We start from the raw sequence: 22,592 nt of genomic DNA, 5'->3' as shown, positions 1-22,592 counted from the left end.
GACCTGTAGTTGCCATGATTTACTTCCATAGTCACTGGCGATGTCATGCGTATATATTTCGTAATTCCTTTTAGTGTGCCTGTAGTCGAGCCTCGTAATCGTCAATCAAATCTGTTGATGTGTTATTATACTCCTCCATCATCTCATAAGATTTGGCCAGAACGGCCTTGTGGAAGCTCGGCTCATTTTCGCTCTCTTCGCTGCGGATATGAAGGTTCTCGTCAGAAACGTTTAGGGCACCGTTCTCAGAGTGCGCCATGTTCGCGGGATCAATAGAGCGCGGGCGTTGTGGGGAGAACTGAAGTGAGCTGAGAATCTTCTGTGGCTGCCTGTTCGGCTAGTACTTCACCTTCATTTACACGGTACGATGCAAATTGTTCTAGACTGTTCTGAGCACAGGTCTTGGTTTTGCAAAGGATCGACCACAACAGTAAAAGGGGCGTGTTGCTGCAGCAATTCACGCAAATCAGGCAAGCGCTACTGTTCACAGCAAATGCACTCTTGATATTTCTACTGCGCCCAGCTCACCTCCTCACCTAGCCCGCCCACAGTGTTTACCGATCAGATCAACCCAAGGCTTGCGCCCCCTTTGCCAGACTAAGGCCATACATACTGATACGGACCAGCATGGCTTCGAATCAGCCACCCTCACCCCGTGCAAGACAGTGAAGAAGAAGAAATAAGAGATGAAGTGAGTTGTAGACTGGTATTTATGGGCGCCGCTAACGACGCATAGGATGCAGAGAAATGGAGCGACATTCCTGACTCTGATGATGAGAAAGATGAGGTGATCGATCTGAGCGACGACGACGACGAGGTGGAATACGACCTAAAGAACATACGCGACCTCAACAGGCGCTTGGTGGACAGTCAGAACGCAGTAAAACTGGATAAAGCGCAAGAGGTGATTGATCGAGCTGCTGCGGAGGATTCGGCCCGCCAAATTGACCTCGCCAACATCGAGCGAGAGATTGAGGGATTTGATACAGAACTGGCCGATCTCAGGAAGATGGCTCAGGAAGCTATTGAAAGGCGTGTGCGTGAGGCGGCTGCAGATCGGGCTGCCAGTCCATCCGGTTTTTAGAGGGGCCCTGAAGACGTTGCCAACAACGGTTCACAACCAAGAAGCTTTCCTGCTCAGACTCGAAGAGTCTGTCGTATGCAGAGAAGCTTGAGCTGCTAGTGGGACTCCAACAGTCGATCCAAGAAGACGTAGAGCATGGTCTGAGTAGCGGTCCTTCGTCTGGTCCCCCTACATGAGCTACGGCATTTCTTCGCTTCATTACTAGAGAAGAGTCCTTTCAAAGTCTTAGAGTGCTGCGGTCAACCGGCCGAGCTGTACGTTACCTATGTTGACCAAGCCAAGACAAGTGCTCTGATCAAACTGAGGTGGTGGGAGTTGTTGCAATACCCGGCAGTGGTGGTCTTCAAATTTACATACGAGGGAATCAAAATAGACAACGTTGGTTCTTGCTCTTGGTCTTTCACAATATCTTCGTAGATTTCATCATCTATGTTTTGTCATGCGCATCGTTTATCTCTTTCTGGTCATTGTCCAAATTCCAGGTCATGCCAACGTTCCAGCTCTTTACCTCACAGGCAGACTCTCAACGTTCTCAAACGCAAAGCTTGGGCTGCCCGGCTCCGCACTGCCCGCCTGCGGTGGCAGTTCCTTCCTCTCCTCGCCCTTGCTTCCATCCTCTTTGATGACAACACCCTCCTTTCCACCATCAGCAACAGAGATTATCTCAACGTCCACGCACTTCTGTACAGTCTGTTTGAGACCAGGCACCATGGAGCGCAGAGTGTCGAGCTCGTTGAAAGCGAGCTCGCGGTTGAGAACGACGTCGGAGGGCTCGCCAGAGTCGAGACGGCGCTTCAGGGCGTTGATGAAGGGCATAGCCTTCTTGGACTCGGACTTATCGATCTGCTTGCTGAGGGCCTTGATGTCAAGGTTGGGGTAGTTGTCGCGGATCATCTGGATGTACCTGTATCACGTATTAGCACGATATAGATTGCAGGTGACTAGTTAGGGTGATGTACTTCTTTTGCCAAGCGGGAAACTCCTGCGCCGCGAAGATGGTGATCTTCTTCTCCTTCTTGGGGTCGAAGTTCGCAGCCTTGCCTTTGCTGAGACGCTTGACGGCCGCGCCCTCAGCAGAGGTGATGTTCGACTGTGTTGTGCGGACGAAGTCCCGGGCCGCAGAAAGGCGGGCATTAGCCTCAGGGACCTTAGGCCACTGTGCCTTCTGAATGGTCTCGTCCTTCTTGAGAACCTCAAGCCAGATGTGCTCAGCCCAGTGAGAGGCAATTGGGACGATCATCAGAGCCTGGAGCTCGATGAACTTCTTGACAAGGTCCTCGTGCATACCAATACCGGCGGCCTTGGTAGCTTCGCGGTAGAAGTCACGAGCGGAGGTAAAGTCGTGGTATCCAGACTTGAGGGCTGCCTTGTACATTGTGCCGGAGTAGTGACCGTATGTCTCGGCGACGAGGGCATTCATCTCGTTATCGAACAGGTCGTCGAGGAGTACACGCTCGCTTCCGCTCTGGCGCTGGATGACGTCGGGGTTCCTGACGCGCTCCTTCTCCTTGGTCTCTGTGTATTTAGAGCCATCGACGATGGTTATCTTCTCGCGAACAAGCTCCTCGCACCACTTGCGGAGCTCGTACAGCTTCAAAATATTGGCGTTGGCGACAGTCTCCTCGAAGTTAGCATCGTTCATGTCGTCACCAGCATCGGCAAGGGCCAGACGCGTGGCATCCGCGCCGAACTTCTCAACAGCACCGGCGATGGTGAGGAAGTTACCGGTCGACTTGCTCATCTTGTCACCGTTCAGGAGCAGATGACCGTTGACACGGAAGCTACGTGGCCAGTTCTCCTGAGGGAAGATAGCAGTATGGACGTAGAGGTTGAAGGTCAAGTGGTTCTGGATCAGATCCTTACCACTGGTACGCATGTCAAGCGGGTACCAGTAGTCGAAGTGCCTCCTCAAGGTCTGCAGAGCTTCCTTGGCAATGTCTGACTCGGGAAGGCTGGTGCGCTCGCGGCGGCCGAAAGCGTAGTCCCAGACATCGTCGGTAAACTGCTCAGGCTTGATGTTGAGAGGACCAGGCTCCTTGCCGAACATGTCCTTGTGTAGGAGATGCGCGAACGAGTAGTAGGCCTGGTAGATCGTAGAATCCGACAGAGACTCGACCATGACAGCCTCATCCCAGGGCACCTTCGATCCAAGACCATACGAACGTGCGCAAGCCCAGTTGCCCAGCCAGTCGACTACACGCAAGAACTGGTTCTTAGCCTCGGGGTAGTAGAGGTTGAGCTCGCTCTCGATGTGGGCGCGGACCTTCTCGGCCCATTCACCGTCACCACCGTTCTCTGCGGTACCGTAGTTCATGTACCACTGATCCAGCAAAGCAGCAACGCAGTCGTCACCACTTCGGCTGATGACCTTGCCATCAGGCTCAGCGTATGGAAAGGCGTCTCCGGCGTCGATGAGCTGCTTGCGAACAAGAGGCTTGGCCTCCTCAACCGACTTACCCTTCTGCTCGCCGTACACCATGGTACCCTTGTAGAAGCCCTCCTTGTACGCCTTATCCTTTGCTTCTGCAAGCTTCGCGGAATCCTTGGGCGACTGGATCTTCAAGTCCTCAACAAGCTTCTTTGCGCAGAGGTTGCCGTAGGTAGGAGTGTCGATGATAGGGAGGATGTCGTCAAACTTGACCCACTCCTTCTGGATACCGTAGTACTCGGCCTTCTTCGCCAGATCAAGCGATGTGATGTAGTCATCGGGCGAGTCCGATGGCACACAGGTGACGACCGCTGTACCCTTGGTATCCTTGACAGTCTCCATGGGAAGAATGTAAACATCCTTGTGGACAGACAGAGGAGCGTTGACGATGGTGCCAACAAGATCCTTACCCTTGAAGCTGGCAATCTGGTTGGTCTTGCCCTCCTCCTTGAATGTACCGGGTGTGCCAGGCTGGTAGCTCATGTTGCGCGCCGCACGCTGACTGCAGACAAAGTACTCGTTGTCCTTGACGTGGAAAAGTCCGTACTCGATGGTGGGGCCCACGAAACACGAGGTCTGGCCGTACATGGTCTCAGGCCTCAGAGTAGCAGGGATGAAGTATGCGTTGGCGCCCTCAGGGAGCTTGCCATCAATGATAGCCTTCGCCGAGTCCGACCATTGTACTGCCTTCATCTTCAGAGCTGTGTACTCCTGAACACCGACACCCTCACCAGATTGCCTGTCGTGATCCATACACGCTTGGCCGTCCTTGGGACTGTAGATCGTGTACCTCTTTGCGAAGATGATCTTGCCCAACTCCTTGAGCTTACGCATCTGCCATGCAACAAAAGAGTCGTAGTATGGGTTAGCGTCTGTGGTAACGAACTGTCGTCGCCAATCTATCCTGGCACCGAAGTTTGTGAGATCGCGCTTGGCCAGAGGAGGGAAGAACTGGATCCAGTGGTACGGGTCGGCGAATTTGTGTATCTCCTCAACGGGAATGCCTTGCGCTAGCATGATCTGAAACTGGTATTTGGTCTTGACAGTCTTGGCAGCTGCCTTTCCCTTGGTAGCTTTGAACTTGGTGAGGTCAGTCTTGGTCTCGGCCTGTGTAGGCGCAGGTGGTTCCTGAGGGCCACCTTCGATGACATCCTCGACAGGGCATCGTTCGAAGTTCTGGCCGAATTGCTCGATTTCCCTGACAAGCTTGTCTGCGCATGCCTATGCAGTCAGCACTTCTCGTCCAATGTCGTTTGGGCGGTGGGGGCTCACTTTGATGGGCATGCCAGTCACGTGGTAACCGAGAGGGAATAGAGTTCGCTTGCCAGTCATTCTCTGGAAACCAGCAGTGAACTCGACTTTCGACGCAGTGAAACCATGGCCGGCGTGCAGAGTTCCGTTCATGTACGGGTAAGCGAAGTTACCGAACCATTTTGGGTGCTTTGCACGCAAGTCCTCCGGGTTGGTGTCGAACGGTACTTCCTCGAGAGATGGTGCGTCCGGTTGGAAAACTCCCTGCTCTTCCCACGACTTTTGGTAGCGCTTCTCGGCTTCGATTAAAGTATCACGCTTTTCGGTGTTCTCGATCTTGAGCGTCTTGTCTTGCGATTCCTGTGGCTTGAGCAAGTCAATTGTCGCAGTAACGGCGTCCTTTGAAACGCCCTTGGGGACTGCGGCTTCCGCCATGTTTTCGAATATGTAAAGTGGCAAAAGGGAGCGTAAGAAAGAAGTGGCCTGCTAGTTGTGACAAGGCGGGATGCTGGAGAGCGCTTTGGCCTCCCCCTCCAGTCATACCTAGCAAAAGTGCGATGCCAAGACTGGCTAGCGCAGCCCTGCGCGAGCTGTCCGGAGGTTTGTTCGAACATCATCAGTTTGGAGGTTCGCAGCGCCGCATTCAAGACCTCACCGTCGTCAATTGTCGCATACACAACCGACGCCATGTCGGCGATGGGCTTTATCAACCGCCTGCTTGGCCGGAAGCAGAGCCAGCTCCCGCCCTTCGACTTCGCCCGCAATCGATTCCGCGCAAAGAAGACATGGCCGCCCAATCTCCGCGAGCTGACCGAGAAGCAACAATTCCACTTCGAGCGCAAGTTCAAGCGCCGCACACGGCTGAAGTCGATCAAGCCAACTTGGAATAAGTGGACCAAGATCGTGCAGTGGAGCATGATCAGCTTCATCGTCGTGCACGGCATCTTCTTCTACGACTTCGCCAACGATCCAATGAACCCAGAAAAGGGCAAGCAGCCATTCCAGGGACTGCGAGACAAGATGTGGGCGATACTCGGCAATTTCTACACGCAAAGTCCATCTACGGTTGTAGTGCCAGATCGAGGGGCGAGAAGGGTGGAACCGATGGGCAGTCCTCGGGCTGGCGTGGAGGAGTTCGACAATGCGAGTCCCAGGGCGAAGTGAAGATGGGAGTAGGAGAAGACTGTATCACTGCATGTTAGCGAAAGGCGTTCTGGGAGTGTAACAACAAGAGCATGAGACTGTACAATATTGGACATACCAAATCAGAGTATGAAGACCGTTCAGAGCTCAGGGGCGAAGGTGACCTGGAGGTGAAGGAAGAACGATTCGAGGCTGGTGTTGGTGGTGGCCGACGATAAGGCGAAGGAGATCGAGAGTCGGAAAGGGAACTGTAGGGAGAAGGAGAAGAGGTCGATGAATAGGATAAGAGGAAGATGCCTCTCACGGTTGAGCGTTGGCATTCCAGGTGGACGAAAGTCCGTTGGCCAAGGACAATTTCGTTGCACTAGGTCAATTCTCTTGCTGAATGTCTTTTCGATTCGCGAAGCCTCACTGACCAGAAATGCCACATTCTCTTGCCGGTCTTCTTGTACCAACGTAGTCCGTTAAAACCCACAGATTCCGAGCCGTCCAGGTAGATGTGCGCCATCGTCACATAATGTCCACAACGTCTAGAGTCCATCAGTTCATTCATTGTATAGCAAACTAAGATGGCCACAGTGCCGTGAGGAGCGTCAACTCACATATCTTAGTACACCCAGATCAGTCCCACGGTGACGTACGGTTGCTCTCCTTGGCGCCATGAGTGGACCACGCGCACTTCAGTGCCGAGTGGAGGTCCTATGCTTGGGTGCACAGGAGGCACAGCCCCAGTCCACCGTCCGAATGCAAACTGATCGAGGCTGGTCATCAAAGTGTGAAGAGCCTCACGCTCTTGCAAAGGGATGTGTGGGTAGAAGTACACACCTCCATGTATAGGATCCCTTAGGGGTCAAGTTGATATCGTAGATCGAACGGTGGTAAATTGGCGCCCTCCACCGTTTGATCAAAGTTAAGAGAAGCAGGAAATCGTTTGTTCTTACCTGAGAGTATCCATTGCCGTACACCAAGAGTATGCAGTCACGGTCAAGATTGCGAGAAACGAGAAACGGCAGCAGTACCAGTGGGCGGGTGACGAGTTGCGGTCGATATGACATGGAATTTGTTTACGTCTGATCTGAGGTGAAGACGAGTTGTTATATTTACATCAGAACTTGCCTTCACTTCGGTTTATCATCATTCAACACTTTGAGGGGATTGCACTTGCTGATGAACAATTTCGCAAAGAAACTCAAAGTATCTATTTCGCTGACTATGACTTGACGATCGATTATACACCCTCCGCATCTTATACGTCGATCAGGTTCTCGCCCTGCTGCCCGTTCTGCTCCTCGTTCTGGGCCACGTTGTCCCTCGCATCCTTCGCAGCCGCAGTCTTCTTGTTGTCGCCCTGGCCTCGACTCCTCTGGTAGTACTGATCGAGGATCTTGGCGGGGATACGGTTGAGGAGCTCCTTGGGGAAGATACGGAGCAGGGACCACGCGAGGTCGAGCGACTCGAAGATGGAACGGGCCTCGTACGCACCCTGGGCGATGAAAGAGCGCTCGAACTTCTCGAGGAATTCAAGGGACAGCTTGTCTTCCGACGACAGGGCCTCCTCACCAACAACTGCCTTCATGGCGGCGGCGTCACGGCCAATGGCGTACTTGGCGTACAGCTGGTTGGAGACATCGCCGTGGTCCTTTCGTGTGCGGCCCTCACCAATGGCAGACTTCATGAGACGAGAGAGCGACGGCAGGACGTTAATCGGCGGGTAGATACCCTTGTTGTACAGCTGACGGTCAATGAAGATCTGGCCTTCCGTAATGTAACCTGTCAAATCGGGGATGGGATGTGTGATATCTAAACCCAGTTAGTCTATGCACGATTGAGTATGCGTGTTACATGGTGCTCACCGTCGTTGGGCATGGTCAGAATGGGGATCTGGGTAATGGAACCGTTGCGGCCCTCAACACGACCAGCGCGCTCGTAGATGGTCGACAAATCCGTGTACATGTAACCGGGGTAACCACGACGACCAGGCACTTCCTCACGGGCAGCGGAGACCTCACGAAGGGCATCGCAGTAGGAGGACAAGTCGGTAAGAATGACCAAGACGTGCTTCTCGAGCTGGTAAGCGTAGTACTCGGCGGTGGTAAGGGCGAGACGAGGAGTGATGATACGTTCGATGCTGTTCTGCGTCAGTGAAGTCGACCTGGGTCTGCCATGTCCACTTACGTAGGGTCGTTCGCCAAGTTCAAGAACAGGGTGACGCGCTCCATGCTGCCGTTCTCCTCGAAATCTCTTGTGAAGAAACGGCTCGTCTCCAAATTGACACCCATAGCACCGAAAACAATGGAGAAGTTGTCTGCGTGTCCGTCGTGGACGCCCTTGTCAACCCTAGTAGGTCCACTGACCAAACTAGCCTGTCGGCAAATCTGAGCAGCAATCTCGTTGTGGGGCAGACCGGACGAAGAGAAGATGGGAATCTTCTGGCCACGGGCAATCGAGTTCATGGTGTCGATAGCGGAGATACCGGTGGAGATCATCTCTTCGGGGTACACCTAGACGCATCAGCCTCAAAGTCATCGTTTGTTTTATGGAGTGCCTTACTCGAGAGTACGGGTTGATAGGGCTACCGTTAATGTCGAGGTAGTCCTCAGCAAGCACCTTGGGGCCCTTGTCGATGGCCTTTCCAGATCCATCGAAGATACGACCCAACATGTCTTCGGAGACACCAAGCTTCAAGCTGTGTCCTGTGAACTCGACTTTGGTCTGCGTCTGTCAGATGTGTCCTCCAAGAACCGTGCGTTTGCATGTACCTTCTTGACGTCAATTCCAGATGTGCCTTCGAAAACCTGCGTCACGATTAGGAACATGTAGGGTGGCGAGTATTGCAGTATTGATATACCTGAACGACGGCTCGGTCGCCTGTATGCTGATATTAGCTTCTGCGCGTAGATGCAGGGCTGCGCGAGCTTACCTCGAGCTTCGAGGACCTGTCCAGAGCGCTCGGTGCCATCAGGCAGCGTCAGAGAGACGATCTCGTTGAATCGGGGGAATTTGACCTATCCACCAAGCGTGTAAGCCTATATCGCATTGCGCTGGAGCTTCGATAGCTGCGTACGTTGTCGAGAATGACCAGAGGACCGTTCACGCCGCCAATCGTGTTGTATCGTATCCGAGGCTGGACGGACATCATGCGGGGGTCGAGGCTGGCCATGCTGGCGGTGATGATGAGCGGTTCGAGGTGGGTGTCGCTCAAGGCAGAGTGTTTGGCGGGGCGCAATAGGCGGTGGTCCTCGCAGGTCTGGGTGACGAAGTTGGAGGTGGTGGGCGGGAAGCTAGCGTTGCAGCTTGGAAACGTCAGTGCGCCATGACGCCGTTCACGAGTTGATAACCACAGCACCGCACTGCACGTTTTCTTAGACCAGCACACTACAACGACGCACATTCAATCCATATCGATTCTCGGCGCTGACTTGCCCTTTGGCATACCAGAGTCTGTCTTTCCTGAGCTTATCCTCTGACATGCCGTGACTGCGACAGATTGTGATGAGAATGGCGCTGTTGGAAGTTTTCGTGCATGCAGGCGCAGCTTGGACAGAATAAAACTGTTCACGCTCACAGCTGAAGGGTCATGGTTCGCACATCACGTATGAGAGAAGATTTGCATGCCAAGCAAAGTTTTTCGTTATCAAAGCTACTAGTATATCCAACTGTGCCACTGACGTGTCCGCTCCCTAAGAATAGAAGATTCGAGTGTATCGAAGGCACGTCGAGGGCTGTCGTAAGCATGCGGTGCAGTTAGGCGGCGAACGTGTCACATCTGTCATGCTCGTTAGCACATGCTTCGAGAGAGCAGGTCGAAAAAGCAATGTATGGATAGTGCCAAAGATCAGACATCCAAGGAAGGTATTCGCGCTCATTGTCCCCGAAAAAGGTTCATTTGGGGCTAGCGTGGAAACTGCGAATTGTGGAAGTTTTTCATCATGTAGGATGAGGATGTAACAGAGAAGAAAATCACGTGTAACGTACCATAGTATACAGCTAAGCAAGCTAGAGGATCTGACGGTTAGCATGAACGAGGCGGCCCAGAGGGCGATCCTGATGTGTTGCACGATTGCAGAGCTTGAGAGGCAGCAGACCTCCAGACTGTGGTGAGTCACCTCAGACATACCAGGTGCGCGAGCGAGGCGAGTGCGCAGGTCTACATTCGATTCTGTGCTTGGCTGTTAGCAAGGAGAAGCCGAATATCTAGTAGAACACAAGAGTAGATATGGAGGTCAGACAACAGTACTGGCAAGTAGCAGTCGCCCGGCGAAGGGCAACCGAACAGCGCTGCTTTCTTCAAGGTCGAATCGGATTGGAAAAGAAGTTGCATGAGTATCATCTCGCCAAGTGTGCGAAAAGCAGAGAAAATAGTGAAGAAACTTACCTGGTGATGTGATTCACGCGGGCCCAACACGAGATTCCTAACGCAGCGTCGGCATCCAGAGCACGATAGTGCGCGGTGGGGAAACTCGGTGTTGGGCGGTGTTCGAAAAGGTATTGGAAAGAAAGTGCAGAAACAGCTGGGAGAAAAGTGAGAGCTCGCACTAGCGCGGCGCCAAGGTTCTGAGGCCGAACTCAGACAGCGTCACCCGCCAGCAAAGTGTGGATACCGGAAGGCCTCCAGGATCCTGGATGCTATAGGAGTATCGCAGTAGACGCAGTCGAACAAAAAAGGCGACATATCCTGAAGGTCCCCTGCTGCGAAGTCATTTTGCTGTCGCGAAAGTGTGCAGCGAGCGCGCGACAAATCACGTTGTCCAGCCACCGAAACCGAAACGGGCCTCCTCTCTCCTACTGCAGATCACCCCGACACCACCACCATCGAACGCCTGCGTTCCTGGCACTACTCCAGGCCCTGGACCCTCTGCGCACTGCGGATGCATTGTCGCATACTCGCCCGCTGACAGACGACACGCCCTGCGCCCATTGCGGTCTCTCTCTCTCCTGATCTCAGGGTTCGCTTCCACATCGCTTTGCTGGCGGGACCGGATGCGACACGACCAGACCGCACGATCCCATATCGCGCCAACACCGGCAGCACCTCTCGACACCACCACCCTGCGCGCCTGAGAGCCTGAGCCACCCATCCGCGCGACTGCGACGCCCTCTAGGCTTCATTGTCGTATCTCAGCCGCGGCACTTGCCGGTCGCCGACCGACCCAGCGTTCGTTACTCCGATCGCGACATTTGTGCGGGCAGCCTACACCTCACTGTCGCGGCGCTCTCGCGTCCTAGACTTGGATCGTTGTCGAAAAGTTGGATTGCTCTGCCGACACGCCGTTGCTCTGCCACCTCTACTCTTGGCTCTGACTCCGTTGGACACGCATGCTGTGTGAGCGGTAGCAGTACGGACCACGCCCCAACTTCCTCCTTCCTGGAGTCGCCCGTTGCACCTGCCGTGTCTGGCGACCCTTCCTCAGCAACCTCGGCCCCACAAACCGGCCAGCAACACGCATTCTGCGCACATTGACCGAGCAAGATGATGACAACGAGCTACCCTCCGCATAACGGCGGCATGCATCCTCAAGGGTTACCGCCTGGGCACCCCATGGCAGGTGGAGGACCAAATCCAGGCCAGCATATGCCACCAGGCATGCACCCGGGTGTATCAGGTCCCAATGGCCCGGTCAGCCAGGCTGGACCCATGATGGGTATGCAGCCCGGAATGGGGCCCAATGCACATGCGCTTTCCCATCTGCAGCCGCAGCAAGCCCAGATGTTCCAGCAGCAACCACAGCACCCAGGAATGAGTGAGTTTGACAAGTGTCTGTTTCGTATAGTGGCTAACCACATACAGTAAACCCTGCCATGATGCAACGACAGGCTGCTCTTCAGCAACAGGCCTTTATGCGACAGCAGCAATCGCAGCAAATGCAGGCTCAACAGCAAGGCGGAATGGGTATGGGATTCCCGAATGCCATGGCGGGTATGACCCCACAGCAAATGCACCAGCTACGGGCGCAGCAGATGGGACAGCCGTTTGTCCAACTATCGCCACATCTGCAACAATTACAACAACAGCAGCAAATGGTCAGCCAACAAGGAGGCAATCCTCAGCAAGCAGCTGCCATGGCACAGGCTCAAGCCGCACATCAAGCCCAGCAAGCCCAGCAGCAGCATCAACAGCATCAGCAGCATCAGCAGCAGCAACAGCAGCAACAGCAGCATCAACAGCAGCAGCAGCAGCAGCAGCAGCAGCAGCAACAGCAGCAACAGCAGCAACAGCAGCAGCAACAGCAGCAGCAGCAGCAACAACAACAACATTTACAGCAACAAGCAATTGCCATGCAGCATGCGCAGTCTCAGTCAAGCAATCACAGTCAGTCTGGGAACCAAGGACCACCAACAACTTCGCAGCCTCAGCAAGGCCCATTACGCCCACCATCTGCGATGAGCCATCAAGGACAAGCTTCGCCTGCTGCCCAACCGCAACCTCCCCAACAGCTACAGCCGCCGCAGCAGCCACAGCAACAGCCACAGCAGCAGCAACAGCCGCAACAGTCAGGTCCTCAACCTCAGCAACAGATACCAGCACCGGCTCAGCCCCCTAGCCTGCCTCAACAACCTAGTCAGCAGCCCCAAAATCAAGCTCAGATGCAGCAGCGCAACGCTGCAATGGCACAGCAAGCACAGGCACAGAGTCAAGCCCAGGCTGCCCAGGCTGCCCAGGCTCAAGCCCAAGCTCGGAACATGGCCATGCTGAAGCAGAGCCAGGCTCAGTCCGGTGGACAGGGGACACTGAAGCTGATGAACTTTGTAGACCAGTTAGGAAAGTTCACAGTAGGTATAGCATTCCCTGTTTGAAAACCTCGACTAACAATTCCAGTCGTCCCGTGGTGAACAGAATCAGGTGACCTTGTGGCAAAGCTTTGTGGACAAGTTCTTCAACGACAGTGGGTCGTTTATTCACGTGCTCTATTCCACGTCCAAGGAGCGCACGAAGCAGTTTGAGATTGTCTGCGCCGCGTTACCGAGGTACTTCTACACGGTCTTCAATACGGATATCCAAAACATCCAGATCACCTTGGACGGTGCCAAGGAGAACGCGGGACCTGGCGAGACCAAAGTCACCTGCGACCGAGCAAAGTTCATCTACACCTACGAAAACCAGTGTCAGGTATATACCCCTACAACACTCCACGTCAAGCTTCGTACTGATTAATATGCCAGGTCGTATACACTGGAAAATTAACAGCATTCTGGTCAGGCTCTGACAAAATGGAATGGCTGCAATTCGAAGGAACAGGTCATCAACAGTACATCCCACGCAATGCTCTGGAACAGCTGTTCCTGCAGCCGTCTCCCAACCCGATGAACCCGAATCAGTCGCCACGTATGAATAAGAATGCAGCCAAGAACAAGCAGCAACAACAGCGCAACGCACTCGAGCCACCAGAACCATACCTCCCTTTATCCAAGCTGCTCAGCACTGGCGTAACCGATCTGGGCATACCTCCTGCGCTGCAGCATTATCTTGAGGTCAGCTTCTCTCACCACTCTCAACCTCTGTACCGACACTGACCGGATCAGATCTACGAAACGATGAACAACATGTCGAGTTTAATGACTCACTATCTTGAAAACTCCAACATGAAGCCCAGCGAAGCACTCGAATCCTGGAACAGCATGATGCAGAACACATCCGGCGCCATGGGCCAACAAAACCCACAGATGCAAGGACCACCGAACCCTGGACAGCAACAAGGAAACATGCCGCCTGGCGCACGTGGACCACAGGGCCCAGGGCAGCCTGGTCAACCAATGTTCATGTCACCAGCCATGGCGAACCAATTACTGCCCAATGGAGTCATGAACGGATCGCCTCACATGATGCACACGCCATCCCCTGCAGCTCACCAAATGGTCAAGCAACAGAGCCAGAGTTCACACACGGCTAGCGTCAACACTTCGCCCAACATCACCGGGAAGCGACGGCGGAGTACAGTCAAACTAGATCAGGACGACGATGGGCCCAAGATTAAGCAAAGTCCACGGGTAGGCGGCGGCAAGAGAATGAAGGCAGGCAGCTAGACGTTGCCTGGCAGCCCTCAAACTGTTCCATATTCGCCACTTCGACTAGCCTCTGCCGTGGTCGATCTTACCTGAGGTACTTCAGGCTGGTGCAAGCAACTAGGTATTGTTGCCTAGCAGTCACGCATATCTCTTAGGAAGGGCCGATCCTCATCACGGTTCATATCAAAGAGACCTGTCAGGCCTGAAATAATCCTGCTCGGCATCCAGATCATGTCCTTGATCATGTACAGCGCGGCGTTTCGACTCTCACATACTTGTCATCATACCACACATCATCTCTTACTCGGCGCAAGTTTTTCATTTTAAACATTGGGCGGAATACCTGTTGTCGTTGTTCCATCAATTCTCTTGTCGTCCATCTTTCTCTTGGCTTCGAGGCATCCTGTGCGCATATTCTCATTGCTCACTGTCTGAGTTATATAATCACTTCTTGTACATTACGGTGCGTGGATGCGTTGTTGCGATGCGCGTTGGTGCGTTGGGAAAAGCATCATGGTTTGGATACGTGGAGACGGTTATCAAGATGGCTTATACGGAATTGAAGATTTTACGACCCCAACCCTGAGCCCAACCGAGGTTATGTGTGTACGTGAGACAACCGATTGGAAGGTATGTAGCAACATGGTGATGACAGTTAGTCTCCTGCTGCTGATGTCGCAGTATCCAATATTGTCGATGGCCGTGTTCATTTGAACGCTGAGCTGGCACTTTCTTCAATTGTTCGTCTTCACGAGAGTAGACATATGGTTCCGGATATATACTTTCCACCGATATCGGTCGAAGCTTACGACAATCTCAATTTGGACAAGGATATTTTGCGGTTTTGTGTCCATGTGCTTCCTTGTGTGATCATGAACGTAGCGAATCGCAGAGGCTATGCAGCTCATGCTGCCTACGAGGAAAGCGACACGAGGGTACCGATTCCACGACGGTAAGTCAACTGTATCTTGCAGAAATTGGCCTAGGCGATAGTCCGCAACTGGGTACATAAGCAGGGCAAAATCACAGCCACGGAGGTAAGTTCCTACGAGCCGGACAATATGATGATACCAAAGGTCCTGTAAGTGCTTGACCTCCAGGAGAGCATTGGCGACGGTCCCAGTCCGCGAACATCTCATGGATTTCCTTGCAATGCAATTCGTCGACAAAGTACCTTGTCCACATTTGCTATCAAAGACGCTCCGAGATGAGGCACGATAACCAGCGGAGGTTCCTTGGTAGGAAGGAAAGTAACATGCTGTCCTTTGCCAGACCAGTTAAGCTCTTTGTCAAGAGGGAGAAGCAGATCTTGCCGTCACAAGCCTTCATAGTAATCTTCTCCAAGCTTCGTGAGAGGTTCGGGTAGCGCTGGTTTGGTAGACACTTCTTCGCGAATCGTAACAAGTCTTCTCATTGTGTTCATCGTATGAGCAAGTACCGGGCTGCCATAATTAGAATGAGCGGTTATGAACGACGTTGTATCGTTGCGGCTGAAGGCTGATGCGAAACTGGCAAGCGAGTTGAGTCCAGACAGGTGCGAAAGCCGGTTTGCGTGGGCATCGTGCATTCGGTCAGGCAGGTTGTTCAGGTTCTCGAGGGCAGTGCTTGATGTATCGTTCGTCAGAAAGACACCTGGCGCGTTCGAAAGGTCGCCACTGGACCTCTATTCTTGGTCATCGTAGAAGATGAGTCTGAAATTACAGTAAACCGTTTGTACGTTGATAAGGAACGTAGTCACTCACATGTATTTCTACACGTGGAACACCTGCTGGGAAACGAAGCCTAGCTCTCTCGACAGCAAAGGTGTTGCGAAGGTGGTCCGAAAGTTGCGGCCGAACCCTCTGCCCAGGAGGGTATGCAGTTGTCCAGTCTGGCGCTAGTATGGACAAGGCTGAGGTTGTAGCACATAATAAACCAGGTGAAACGAGGGAACGCTGGAATCCGTAACGTGTAGCTGATCAAGTGTCCATCAAAGACATAAGGAGAAAGAAGACACAAGCTATCCATAGGGCAAAAGCGGGAGGCTGATGCCTGATGTGGTGAAGCGAAGTTCAAACGCAAAATGGCAAGGTGATGATGTTATCCACACAGCCTCCACCACACCTTCCTGCAGCAATGTACAGGGGGGAATAAGTAAGCGCAACAATGACAGAAAAGCCGCGGCGAGGGCTGACATCAATCATGTCTGGAATAGTGCATTGAAGTACTCCACCCAATGCTGTAGAGTTACAAGAAGTATGAACAATGGTGTTACAAACAAGCCTACACTTACGAGTCTTCTCACGCGTTCGGCCTGCTCTCCGCTGGCTTGTTGCTCGAGTTGACCAGCGCCGCCCACGCATCACCCCCAGCATTCTTCTCCTTACTCGAACCCTGGAACAGCTCACTCAAACCTGGACTGCTCGCTTTCTTAAGCTCCTCGATTGACATCTCAACGTACTCCTGGGCGCCGCCCGCAGCCTTGGCCTTGATCGCCATGTCCGCCTTGCTGATCGCGCTCTCGAGGTACTGCCGCGTCTGCTCGTCGAGTGCCTGGTTTGTGGACGCAGTCTCGGCTTCTGCAATTGCCTTTGCGAATGTGGCCTTTCTGCTTGCTTTCAACGCCTCAGGACCACCGAGCGCGTCAATGTTGCTCTTTATTTGAGCAGCCTTCTCCGCGTTCGCTGCCTTCTTGACTTCTCGCCATGCTTCCCAACCTCCCGCTGCCTCAGCCTGCGCGCGTCGATGTTGATTGTATGCAATTTTTCTAAGTAGACTGATGTGCATGTTGGGGAGTTTCAGACGGGTCTTGAGCTCCTTGAGGTCTTGGGCGCTGAACATTTCCTTGGTCTTTTCCGTAAACTTGGCGTGAAGTTTCCATCGTGCGTCCATACGCTCTGTTTGGCGGACAAAGGCGAGCTTCAAACCCTCCTCTTCACTGTCGACTAGCCCTCTTTTCAGGTAACGCTTCGCAGCTATGGTGGCTGAGACATATTCGCCGTACGCCTTCTTGCGGGCGATCACCTCTTGACCTTCCAGCGCGTCCTTGATTGTTGCTTCAGTGCCGTTGACCTCGTCCTCTGCACCCTCCTCCTCCTCAGCCCACATACCCTGTTCAACATCTTCGACCTCTCCTGCCTGAGCAAGAGCCTGCTCACGAGCCAGGACGCGGTCTGCATACTTTTGTTGAGAGAGCATCTCAGGTGTAGGCCATTGCTTATCGATGGTGGCCTGGTCGATCCCCAATGCAGCGGCTTCGGCGCGCAGTCGGTCAATGACTTCAGGCCTCTGCATCAAAGTCCATCTCAGTGCCCAGCCTGTGGGTCCTAGCTCCTTGATGCGCTGGACACTGTCCTTGAGCAAGTATTCATCAAGACCACCCTCTCGATCGATCGTCTTCATCACATTTGAGGTAACACGCAACTTTATCCTCTTCTTCAGCGCAACCGAGTACAAGCTCTTGGACAAAACATTGGGTGTCCACTTCCTTCTTGTCTTGGTCTCAGTCTTGCGGGAGACGTTGTTGCCAAACTGAATCATTTGCTCGCCGTAGAGACCCTTGTTCGCCTGCTTGAAGTGCGCATGGTCGCCATATGGATAGTCGGGGATGTGAGGATCCTGCGAGATAACATGCTTGGGCAAATGGGAGCCGAGATCGCCGCCCTTCCGCCGTTGCAGGGGGTTCTTGTTGTATAGGCTTGCGGAGGTGGTGAAGGTTCGCTGCGCGGTTTGGGGGGCGCGGAGGACGGTGGCCAAGTGCCCCGACAGCAATTGGCAGCGAGGATGCATGATGAACTTTGCGACCGGCGGTGGTGATGTGGCCGCGGTGTTTGGGTGGATGGCAGCGACACGGAGGTCCGATGCTCGAAATCTTTCGAGTCGAGATGGCGGAGGCGTCCGTGCATCACCGCGTTGACTTCGCGGAGTGCGGGCACCTACAAACCACCACCATCAGTGCCATCACAATACCCATACAGTCGCTACTTAGTCAGAGATAGCAAGGCTACAGTCGCCTCGATACCTACTCCATACATCTAGTACAAAGAACGAACGCAAGCCGCCACGACCAGACGATGCAGGAAGGCACACAGCCCTCCACAGCGAACATTGCGGTCGCATGCGCCATACTCGCTGGTGTCACTGGCTACTTCCTCGGCACAGCAAAGTCACTAGGGTTATTTGGAGGTAGTCCAATCTCCGAGCCACCACAGCGAAAGGGCGAGAAGGCACAAGAGTCAGAGGACGAGTCCAGCGACGACGAGGATGACGACACAGCACCTGCCGAGTTCCCTGGCCACACCGAAGAATGCAAGATGGTACTGGTAGTGCGGACAGATCTGGGCATGACAAAGGGTATGTACACGTCTGGAGATAAATCTGTAGCTCACTGTATGCTGACCACCTTCCAGGCAAGATTGGCGCGCAATGCGGTCACGCGACTCTAGCGTGCTACAAGCACTTCCTTCGACACGCACCGAACTCGACTATCCTCCAGCGCTGGGAACGAATGGGTCAAGCAAAGGTGGCATTGCAGGTGAAGGGCGAGGAGGAGCTGGAGATACTGCAGGCGCAAGCTGTGAGCCTGGGGCTGGTTGCGCACATCGTTCATGACGCAGGTCGTACTCAGATTGCGAGTGGCAGTGCGACTGTGCTGGGTATTGGACCTGCACCAAAGGGAGTGATTGATCAGGTCACGGGACACCTGAAGCTGTTGTGAGTGAAAAGCATACCGCAAAGCGCAGAACACATCATTACGAAGACATGACCGCATTTTCAGCGAAGAGAAATGATACATGGTGCACAAAAGAAGCAAACATCAATGCTGTCGATGGTCCTCTTGCCAGCACCTGCTGCTCCAGCTCGACACTCAAAGCTTGAGTGCAAGTAAAGTATGTAGCCAACTGGGTTTGTCCCAAGCGTCATGGACCGACGGTCTAGCAAAAGGGAACAGGAATCAGTCTGCCTGGCACGCACCTTCCACCGAGCTCAAACCTTGCGGCGAACTCAGGCTTCCAGCAACGTGCCGACTTGCTCTCCAGCCTGTCGTTCGGAAATTGACATCCACTGATCAAGACAGCTCCATGGTCACGAACGAACTGCCAGCTCTCGACCGAACACACCCCTAAGGGTGGACGGGAAAACTGGCACAGGCTGTTGGTGAGAGGAAGGTCGACGCGCCGTAGAAATTTATTTTGTAGCTGCCGCGCAGGGACCGGGCGCGCTAGCGATAGTGGCTTGGCTTGCCGCGAATGTGGAAAGAGCGTTTATGGTCAAACCACATCAGCTTTACGATTGTATAGTATCCACCACGAGTGAGCGAACGATACCTTTGAATGTGCTGACAAGGAGTTCTTGCCACTTTGAGCTGAACCGTTTTTCAATTCGCGCTTCGGATTTGCCACCGCCTCCAACCTGCAGCCATGGCGGACCTCAGCATCGATGAGGCGAACAAGATCCGCCTGTCTATGGGCTTGCCCGCTCTGCCAGGCGGCTCTGCCAGTGCTGACCCAGAAGGACCCGTCTTTAAAGCTGCGAAGGAAGGCGACGACTCAGACGACGAACCTGCGAGCACGATCGATACGCGCCAGGCAGCAGCCCACGACAACTGGTTGAAGCTCAATGCCGAACAAGAAACCAAGAAGAAGCGCGAGGAGCGCGCAGCCGCGATAAAGAAGGAGCGTGAGAGGGCTGCGCGCGTAGCGAAGCTCGAAGGCAGCGGTCTTGCAGACAATGGCAACGACGACGATGATATGGCGTGGTTAAAGGGCAGCAAAAAGCGCCAGAAGAAGATCTTGAAGGCCGAGCAGATGCAAAAGGAGCTTGAGGAGCGGGAGCGGCAAGCACGCGAGGCGATGCAGTACACAGAAACTGATCTTGCGGGTGTCAAGGTTGGTCACGAAGTTGATGAGTTTGACGACGGCGAGGATCAGATTCTTGTACTCAAGGATACAGCAGTCGATGCTGAGGACGACGATGAACTTGAGGCAGTCGCCCTGAAGGAGAAAGAGCGCCTGCAGGAACGCCTGGACTCGAAGAAGCGAAAACGCGCATACGATCCGAACGATGAGAACGGCGAGAAATCTATCCTTGCGCAGTATGACGAAGAGATCGAGGGCAAGAAGGGCAAAGCATTCACATTGGATGGCAAAGGTCGGACAGTCGAAGATGTACAAGCGGCAGCTGCAGGTGCTGCGCAACCAAAAAGGATCGCTATTAGCCTCGACATACTCAAGGATGATGCACCAGCCAACGACTATATGGACATATCGGAAATCAAGATGAAGAAACCAAAGAAGAAGAAGACCAAGAAGGCCAAACGAGAGCGCATTGAAGACGATGAGGAGACGGTGCTGCCGCCTACAGAAGACCCAGCTGAGGACATGGAGCTCGACGGCGCCGCAGCAACCGTTCCCAAGGCGAAGAAGAATAGTATGTTCGACGAGTCTTTTATCGATGATGACGATCTGCAAGCCAATCTTGCTGCACAGCGGCAGAAAGCCCTCAAGAAGCGGAAGAAGATGCGCCCAGAAGACATTGCGCGACAGCTACGAGAGGAGGCGTCTGCGCCACAGACACCTGACGTGGTGGAATCGACCAAAGACGGTGATGCCGAAGGCCTGGTGATTGACGAAACGACTGAATTTGTGCAAAATCTTGGCGCAAACGCAGATCATGAGGAGGAAGAGGAGGCGAGAAGGCGGCGGAGGAAGCCTAATCATGTCTCTGATGGCATCGGGACTAAACAGCCCATCGACGACGACGGTGACATTGAGATGGAACAGTCTTACGCTGAAGCAACGGAAGGTGAAGACGCATGGGAACGCAGCCACTCCCGAGCAAAGTCAGTCGAGAATACAGACACCGGTCTCGAGGCCGAAAAGACAGTCGATGGAGGCATGGGTGCCACTCTCGCACTCCTGCGCCAGCGCGGCCTTGTGGCTGCCGAAAACGATGCAAGCAGCAAGAATGCGCTGTACCGCGACCGCCAGAAGTTTCTTGCGGACAAGCAACGTGCCGAGGCCGAAGCCGAACGCCAGCGCAAGATTGCGCGTGAGCGCGAGCGCAACTCCGCACGCTGGAACACCATGACTCCCCGCGAGCGCGAAGAATGGGCTCGCAAGCAGAACACCAACGCTGACGTCAGTGAGAGTCGCAGGCTAGCGGAGATCTTTAACAAGGAGTACAAGCCGAACGTCGAGCTGAACTACGTTGACGAACACGGCCGCCAGATGAACCAGAAAGAGGCGTTCAAGCAGCTTTCACATCAGTTCCATGGCAAGGGCAGTGGAAACACAAAGACCAAGAAACACCTTGATAAGGTGGCTCAGGAGAAGAAGAAGATGGCTGAGAGCTCGTTGGAAGTCTCGAAGGCAGGTGGTGTGGGAAGTGCTCACGATCAGCAGGCGAAGAAGTTGAAGACTGCTGGTGTGCGGTTGCAGTAGATGTACAGCTGCGATATTGACACAAGGTTAGTGTTTCTGATACCTCATTCATCAAGTGCTTCTGTTAATAGAAACATCTCAATAGACGGGTCACGATTGATGTTTTGCGGTAGAACACCCTTTCATGTTGTGACACTCTTCATTCACCGTCTTTGCAAGGTATTCATCTTGGACGGTAAGTGCATTTCTTGACTTCGTGCTAAGATCTCTTCTACCTTGTTCTTCGGGTACATCTGAGGATGCTCCAGTATAGCGAAACAGCCGCTGCGCCTGCCAACATTTCTCCACTGCCCGTCACAAGACGAGTCGTTGTGTCTTGGCTCAGTCGTGTTATGTAGGTTCTCGACCGCCTCCTTACCGCCTTCGTCAAACGGTCATCGAATTGACACCGAGGGAATACTCCTAGCCTCGGGATCGTAGTGAGCCTTGGCCTCCCCGCATGCTACATCGTAGTTGCTCATTTCCGGTGATGCTGTTACGACCACGGGATTCGGAACGCCCACGACAAGGCTCACAACCAGATACGATACCAAAAGGGCTGCAGCAACTAGGGGTAATGCAGCTTACAGAGGCTCGTACAGAAAATGAGGTCTTCCAACAACACCGTACTCTAGTATCGTGATTTGTCGCACGAATCACACGTGACTTGATCAGGCTTGGCAGGATCAGGATGATCAGCGATCTGACGGATCAGTGATCAGTACCACTGATGTCTTCTGATACACACATACTTGCTAGAAGTATATAACAAGTGGGACCAGACTACTCAGCCCTCAAGGTTTGATTGACTGATTGATTGATTGATTGTTTTAACGTCCTATCTGAGTCTAAGACTATGGAAGATGAGAAAAGCAGTAGCCCTTCTGGTAATGCAAAGATTTAGTTACATGAGAGTGGGTTCAATGAAAGTACAAGGGATGGTGGCAGCTCAGGCCCAGAGCAAAGTTGCTGGAATCAGAGCAAGTGCAAAACAAATGAACAAAAAAAAAGACAGAGTGCTATGGCATCATTATACCTGGTCTTCTGCACCAACACCAACTTCTGGTCGACACCTATATAGTTCCCCAGGCCTCCTGGCATCCCAAATCCATCAGAATTCATCTCAGCACACTCCCAAGAGCCATTCCCTCCATTTTCAGACCCTCCAGCCTTCTGGTTGTGGAGTACAGCCCAGGTGCAGTCCTGCTGGCTGTTCTGCCCCTCAATTGCAGAATTTTCCGGTCAGATCCTCTGCAAACAGCCTGCAACACCACCATTTGGC

General features: G+C 53.4%; 9 protein-coding genes across 9 annotated transcripts; 4 read left to right on the top strand and 5 right to left on the bottom strand.

The window, feature by feature from the left end:
- Positions 1–1,491: 1,491 nt before the first annotated feature.
- Positions 1,492–5,256, bottom strand: BU25DRAFT_402193 (leucyl-tRNA synthetase). Its single transcript, XM_033705036.1, has 3 exons — positions 4,785–5,256; positions 2,044–4,733; positions 1,492–1,988 (listed from the first exon to the last, which is right to left on the bottom strand). Exons 1-3 carry the CDS (start codon positions 5,196–5,198, stop codon positions 1,589–1,591), a joined length of 3,504 nt encoding a protein of 1,167 aa, XP_033556762.1. The 5' UTR covers positions 5,199–5,256; the 3' UTR covers positions 1,492–1,588.
- Positions 5,257–5,459: 203 nt separating this feature from the next.
- BU25DRAFT_351926 (uncharacterized protein) lies at positions 5,460–5,927 on the top strand (the record flags this gene model as incomplete). The annotated part of the gene is made up of 1 exon (XM_033703377.1): positions 5,460–5,927. One exon carries the CDS (start codon positions 5,460–5,462, stop codon positions 5,925–5,927), a length of 468 nt encoding a protein of 155 aa, XP_033556761.1.
- A 1,157-nt stretch (positions 5,928–7,084) lies between these two features.
- BU25DRAFT_402188 (vacuolar ATP synthase subunit B) lies at positions 7,085–9,201 on the bottom strand. Its single transcript, XM_033705035.1, has 8 exons — positions 8,971–9,201; positions 8,827–8,911; positions 8,755–8,774; positions 8,666–8,701; positions 8,457–8,618; positions 8,082–8,407; positions 7,760–8,034; positions 7,085–7,706 (listed from the first exon to the last, which is right to left on the bottom strand). The coding sequence occupies exons 1-8, from the start codon at positions 9,064–9,066 to the stop codon at positions 7,153–7,155; spliced, it is 1,554 nt and encodes a 517-aa protein (XP_033556760.1). The 5' UTR covers positions 9,067–9,201; the 3' UTR covers positions 7,085–7,152.
- A 1,979-nt stretch (positions 9,202–11,180) lies between these two features.
- On the top strand, positions 11,181–14,155 carry BU25DRAFT_206211 (uncharacterized protein). The gene is made up of 5 exons (XM_033701148.1): positions 11,181–11,647; positions 11,695–12,677; positions 12,724–13,014; positions 13,068–13,376; positions 13,428–14,155. The coding sequence occupies exons 1-5, from the start codon at positions 11,377–11,379 to the stop codon at positions 13,926–13,928; spliced, it is 2,355 nt and encodes a 784-aa protein (XP_033556759.1). The 5' UTR covers positions 11,181–11,376; the 3' UTR covers positions 13,929–14,155.
- A 354-nt stretch (positions 14,156–14,509) lies between these two features.
- On the bottom strand, positions 14,510–15,137 carry BU25DRAFT_206252 (uncharacterized protein). The gene has a single exon (XM_033701149.1). It carries the CDS (start codon positions 15,047–15,049, stop codon positions 14,645–14,647), a length of 405 nt encoding a protein of 134 aa, XP_033556758.1. The 5' UTR covers positions 15,050–15,137; the 3' UTR covers positions 14,510–14,644.
- A 957-nt stretch (positions 15,138–16,094) lies between these two features.
- Positions 16,095–17,726, bottom strand: BU25DRAFT_415062 (uncharacterized protein). The gene has a single exon (XM_033707454.1). The coding sequence runs from the start codon at positions 17,676–17,678 to the stop codon at positions 16,191–16,193; it is 1,488 nt and encodes a 495-aa protein (XP_033556757.1). The 5' UTR covers positions 17,679–17,726; the 3' UTR covers positions 16,095–16,190.
- Positions 17,727–17,839: 113 nt separating this feature from the next.
- BU25DRAFT_415061 (peptidyl-tRNA hydrolase) lies at positions 17,840–19,059 on the top strand. The gene is made up of 2 exons (XM_033707453.1): positions 17,840–18,242; positions 18,299–19,059. The coding sequence occupies exons 1-2, from the start codon at positions 17,963–17,965 to the stop codon at positions 18,604–18,606; spliced, it is 588 nt and encodes a 195-aa protein (XP_033556756.1). The 5' UTR covers positions 17,840–17,962; the 3' UTR covers positions 18,607–19,059.
- Positions 19,060–19,183: 124 nt separating this feature from the next.
- BU25DRAFT_415060 (uncharacterized protein) lies at positions 19,184–21,421 on the top strand. Its single transcript, XM_033707452.1, has one exon. The coding sequence runs from the start codon at positions 19,310–19,312 to the stop codon at positions 21,329–21,331; it is 2,022 nt and encodes a 673-aa protein (XP_033556755.1). The 5' UTR covers positions 19,184–19,309; the 3' UTR covers positions 21,332–21,421.
- Positions 21,422–22,428: 1,007 nt separating this feature from the next.
- On the bottom strand, positions 22,429–22,587 carry BU25DRAFT_415058 (uncharacterized protein; the record flags this gene model as incomplete). The annotated part of the gene is made up of 1 exon (XM_033707451.1): positions 22,429–22,587. The coding sequence occupies one exon, from the start codon at positions 22,585–22,587 to the stop codon at positions 22,429–22,431; it is 159 nt and encodes a 52-aa protein (XP_033556754.1).
- Positions 22,588–22,592: the final 5 nt, after the last annotated feature.

The sequence above is a fragment of the Macroventuria anomochaeta genome, assembly GCF_010093625.1.
Source record: "Macroventuria anomochaeta strain CBS 525.71 unplaced genomic scaffold BU25scaffold_43, whole genome shotgun sequence".
Taxonomy (NCBI): Eukaryota; Fungi; Ascomycota; class Dothideomycetes; order Pleosporales; family Didymellaceae; genus Macroventuria; species Macroventuria anomochaeta.
Note: the sequence above shows the minus strand (reverse complement) of the source record. Positions and strands in the feature narration are given on the sequence as shown.

Excerpts from the sequence above, each read along its gene's own strand:
- BU25DRAFT_415061 (XM_033707453.1), top strand. The coding sequence starts at position 17,963 with ATGCAGGAAGGCACACAGCCCTCCACAGCGAACATTGCGGTCGCATGC. Across the intron at positions 18,243-18,298 it reads AGATCTGGGCATGACAAAGG|GCAAGATTGGCGCGCAATGC; the intron begins GTATGTACACGT and ends ACCACCTTCCAG.
- BU25DRAFT_402188 (XM_033705035.1), bottom strand. The coding sequence starts at position 9,066 with ATGGCCAGCCTCGACCCCCGCATGATGTCCGTCCAGCCTCGGATACGA. Across the intron at positions 8,619-8,665 it reads CTGGAATTGACGTCAAGAAG|ACCAAAGTCGAGTTCACAGG; the intron begins GTACATGCAAAC and ends TGACAGACGCAG. Across the intron at positions 7,707-7,759 it reads TCTGACCATGCCCAACGACG|ATATCACACATCCCATCCCC; the intron begins GTGAGCACCATG and ends AACTGGGTTTAG.
- BU25DRAFT_206211 (XM_033701148.1), top strand. The coding sequence starts at position 11,377 with ATGATGACAACGAGCTACCCTCCGCATAACGGCGGCATGCATCCTCAA. Across the intron at positions 12,678-12,723 it reads ACCAGTTAGGAAAGTTCACA|TCGTCCCGTGGTGAACAGAA; the intron begins GTAGGTATAGCA and ends TAACAATTCCAG. Across the intron at positions 13,015-13,067 it reads CCTACGAAAACCAGTGTCAG|GTCGTATACACTGGAAAATT; the intron begins GTATATACCCCT and ends TTAATATGCCAG.
- BU25DRAFT_415060 (XM_033707452.1), top strand. The coding sequence starts at position 19,310 with ATGGCGGACCTCAGCATCGATGAGGCGAACAAGATCCGCCTGTCTATG.
- BU25DRAFT_402193 (XM_033705036.1), bottom strand. The coding sequence starts at position 5,198 with ATGGCGGAAGCCGCAGTCCCCAAGGGCGTTTCAAAGGACGCCGTTACT. Across the intron at positions 4,734-4,784 it reads TGACTGGCATGCCCATCAAA|GCATGCGCAGACAAGCTTGT; the intron begins GTGAGCCCCCAC and ends CTGACTGCATAG. Across the intron at positions 1,989-2,043 it reads TTTCCCGCTTGGCAAAAGAA|GTACATCCAGATGATCCGCG; the intron begins GTACATCACCCT and ends TACGTGATACAG.
- BU25DRAFT_415062 (XM_033707454.1), bottom strand. The coding sequence starts at position 17,678 with ATGCATCCTCGCTGCCAATTGCTGTCGGGGCACTTGGCCACCGTCCTC.
- BU25DRAFT_206252 (XM_033701149.1), bottom strand. The coding sequence starts at position 15,049 with ATGAGATGTTCGCGGACTGGGACCGTCGCCAATGCTCTCCTGGAGGTC.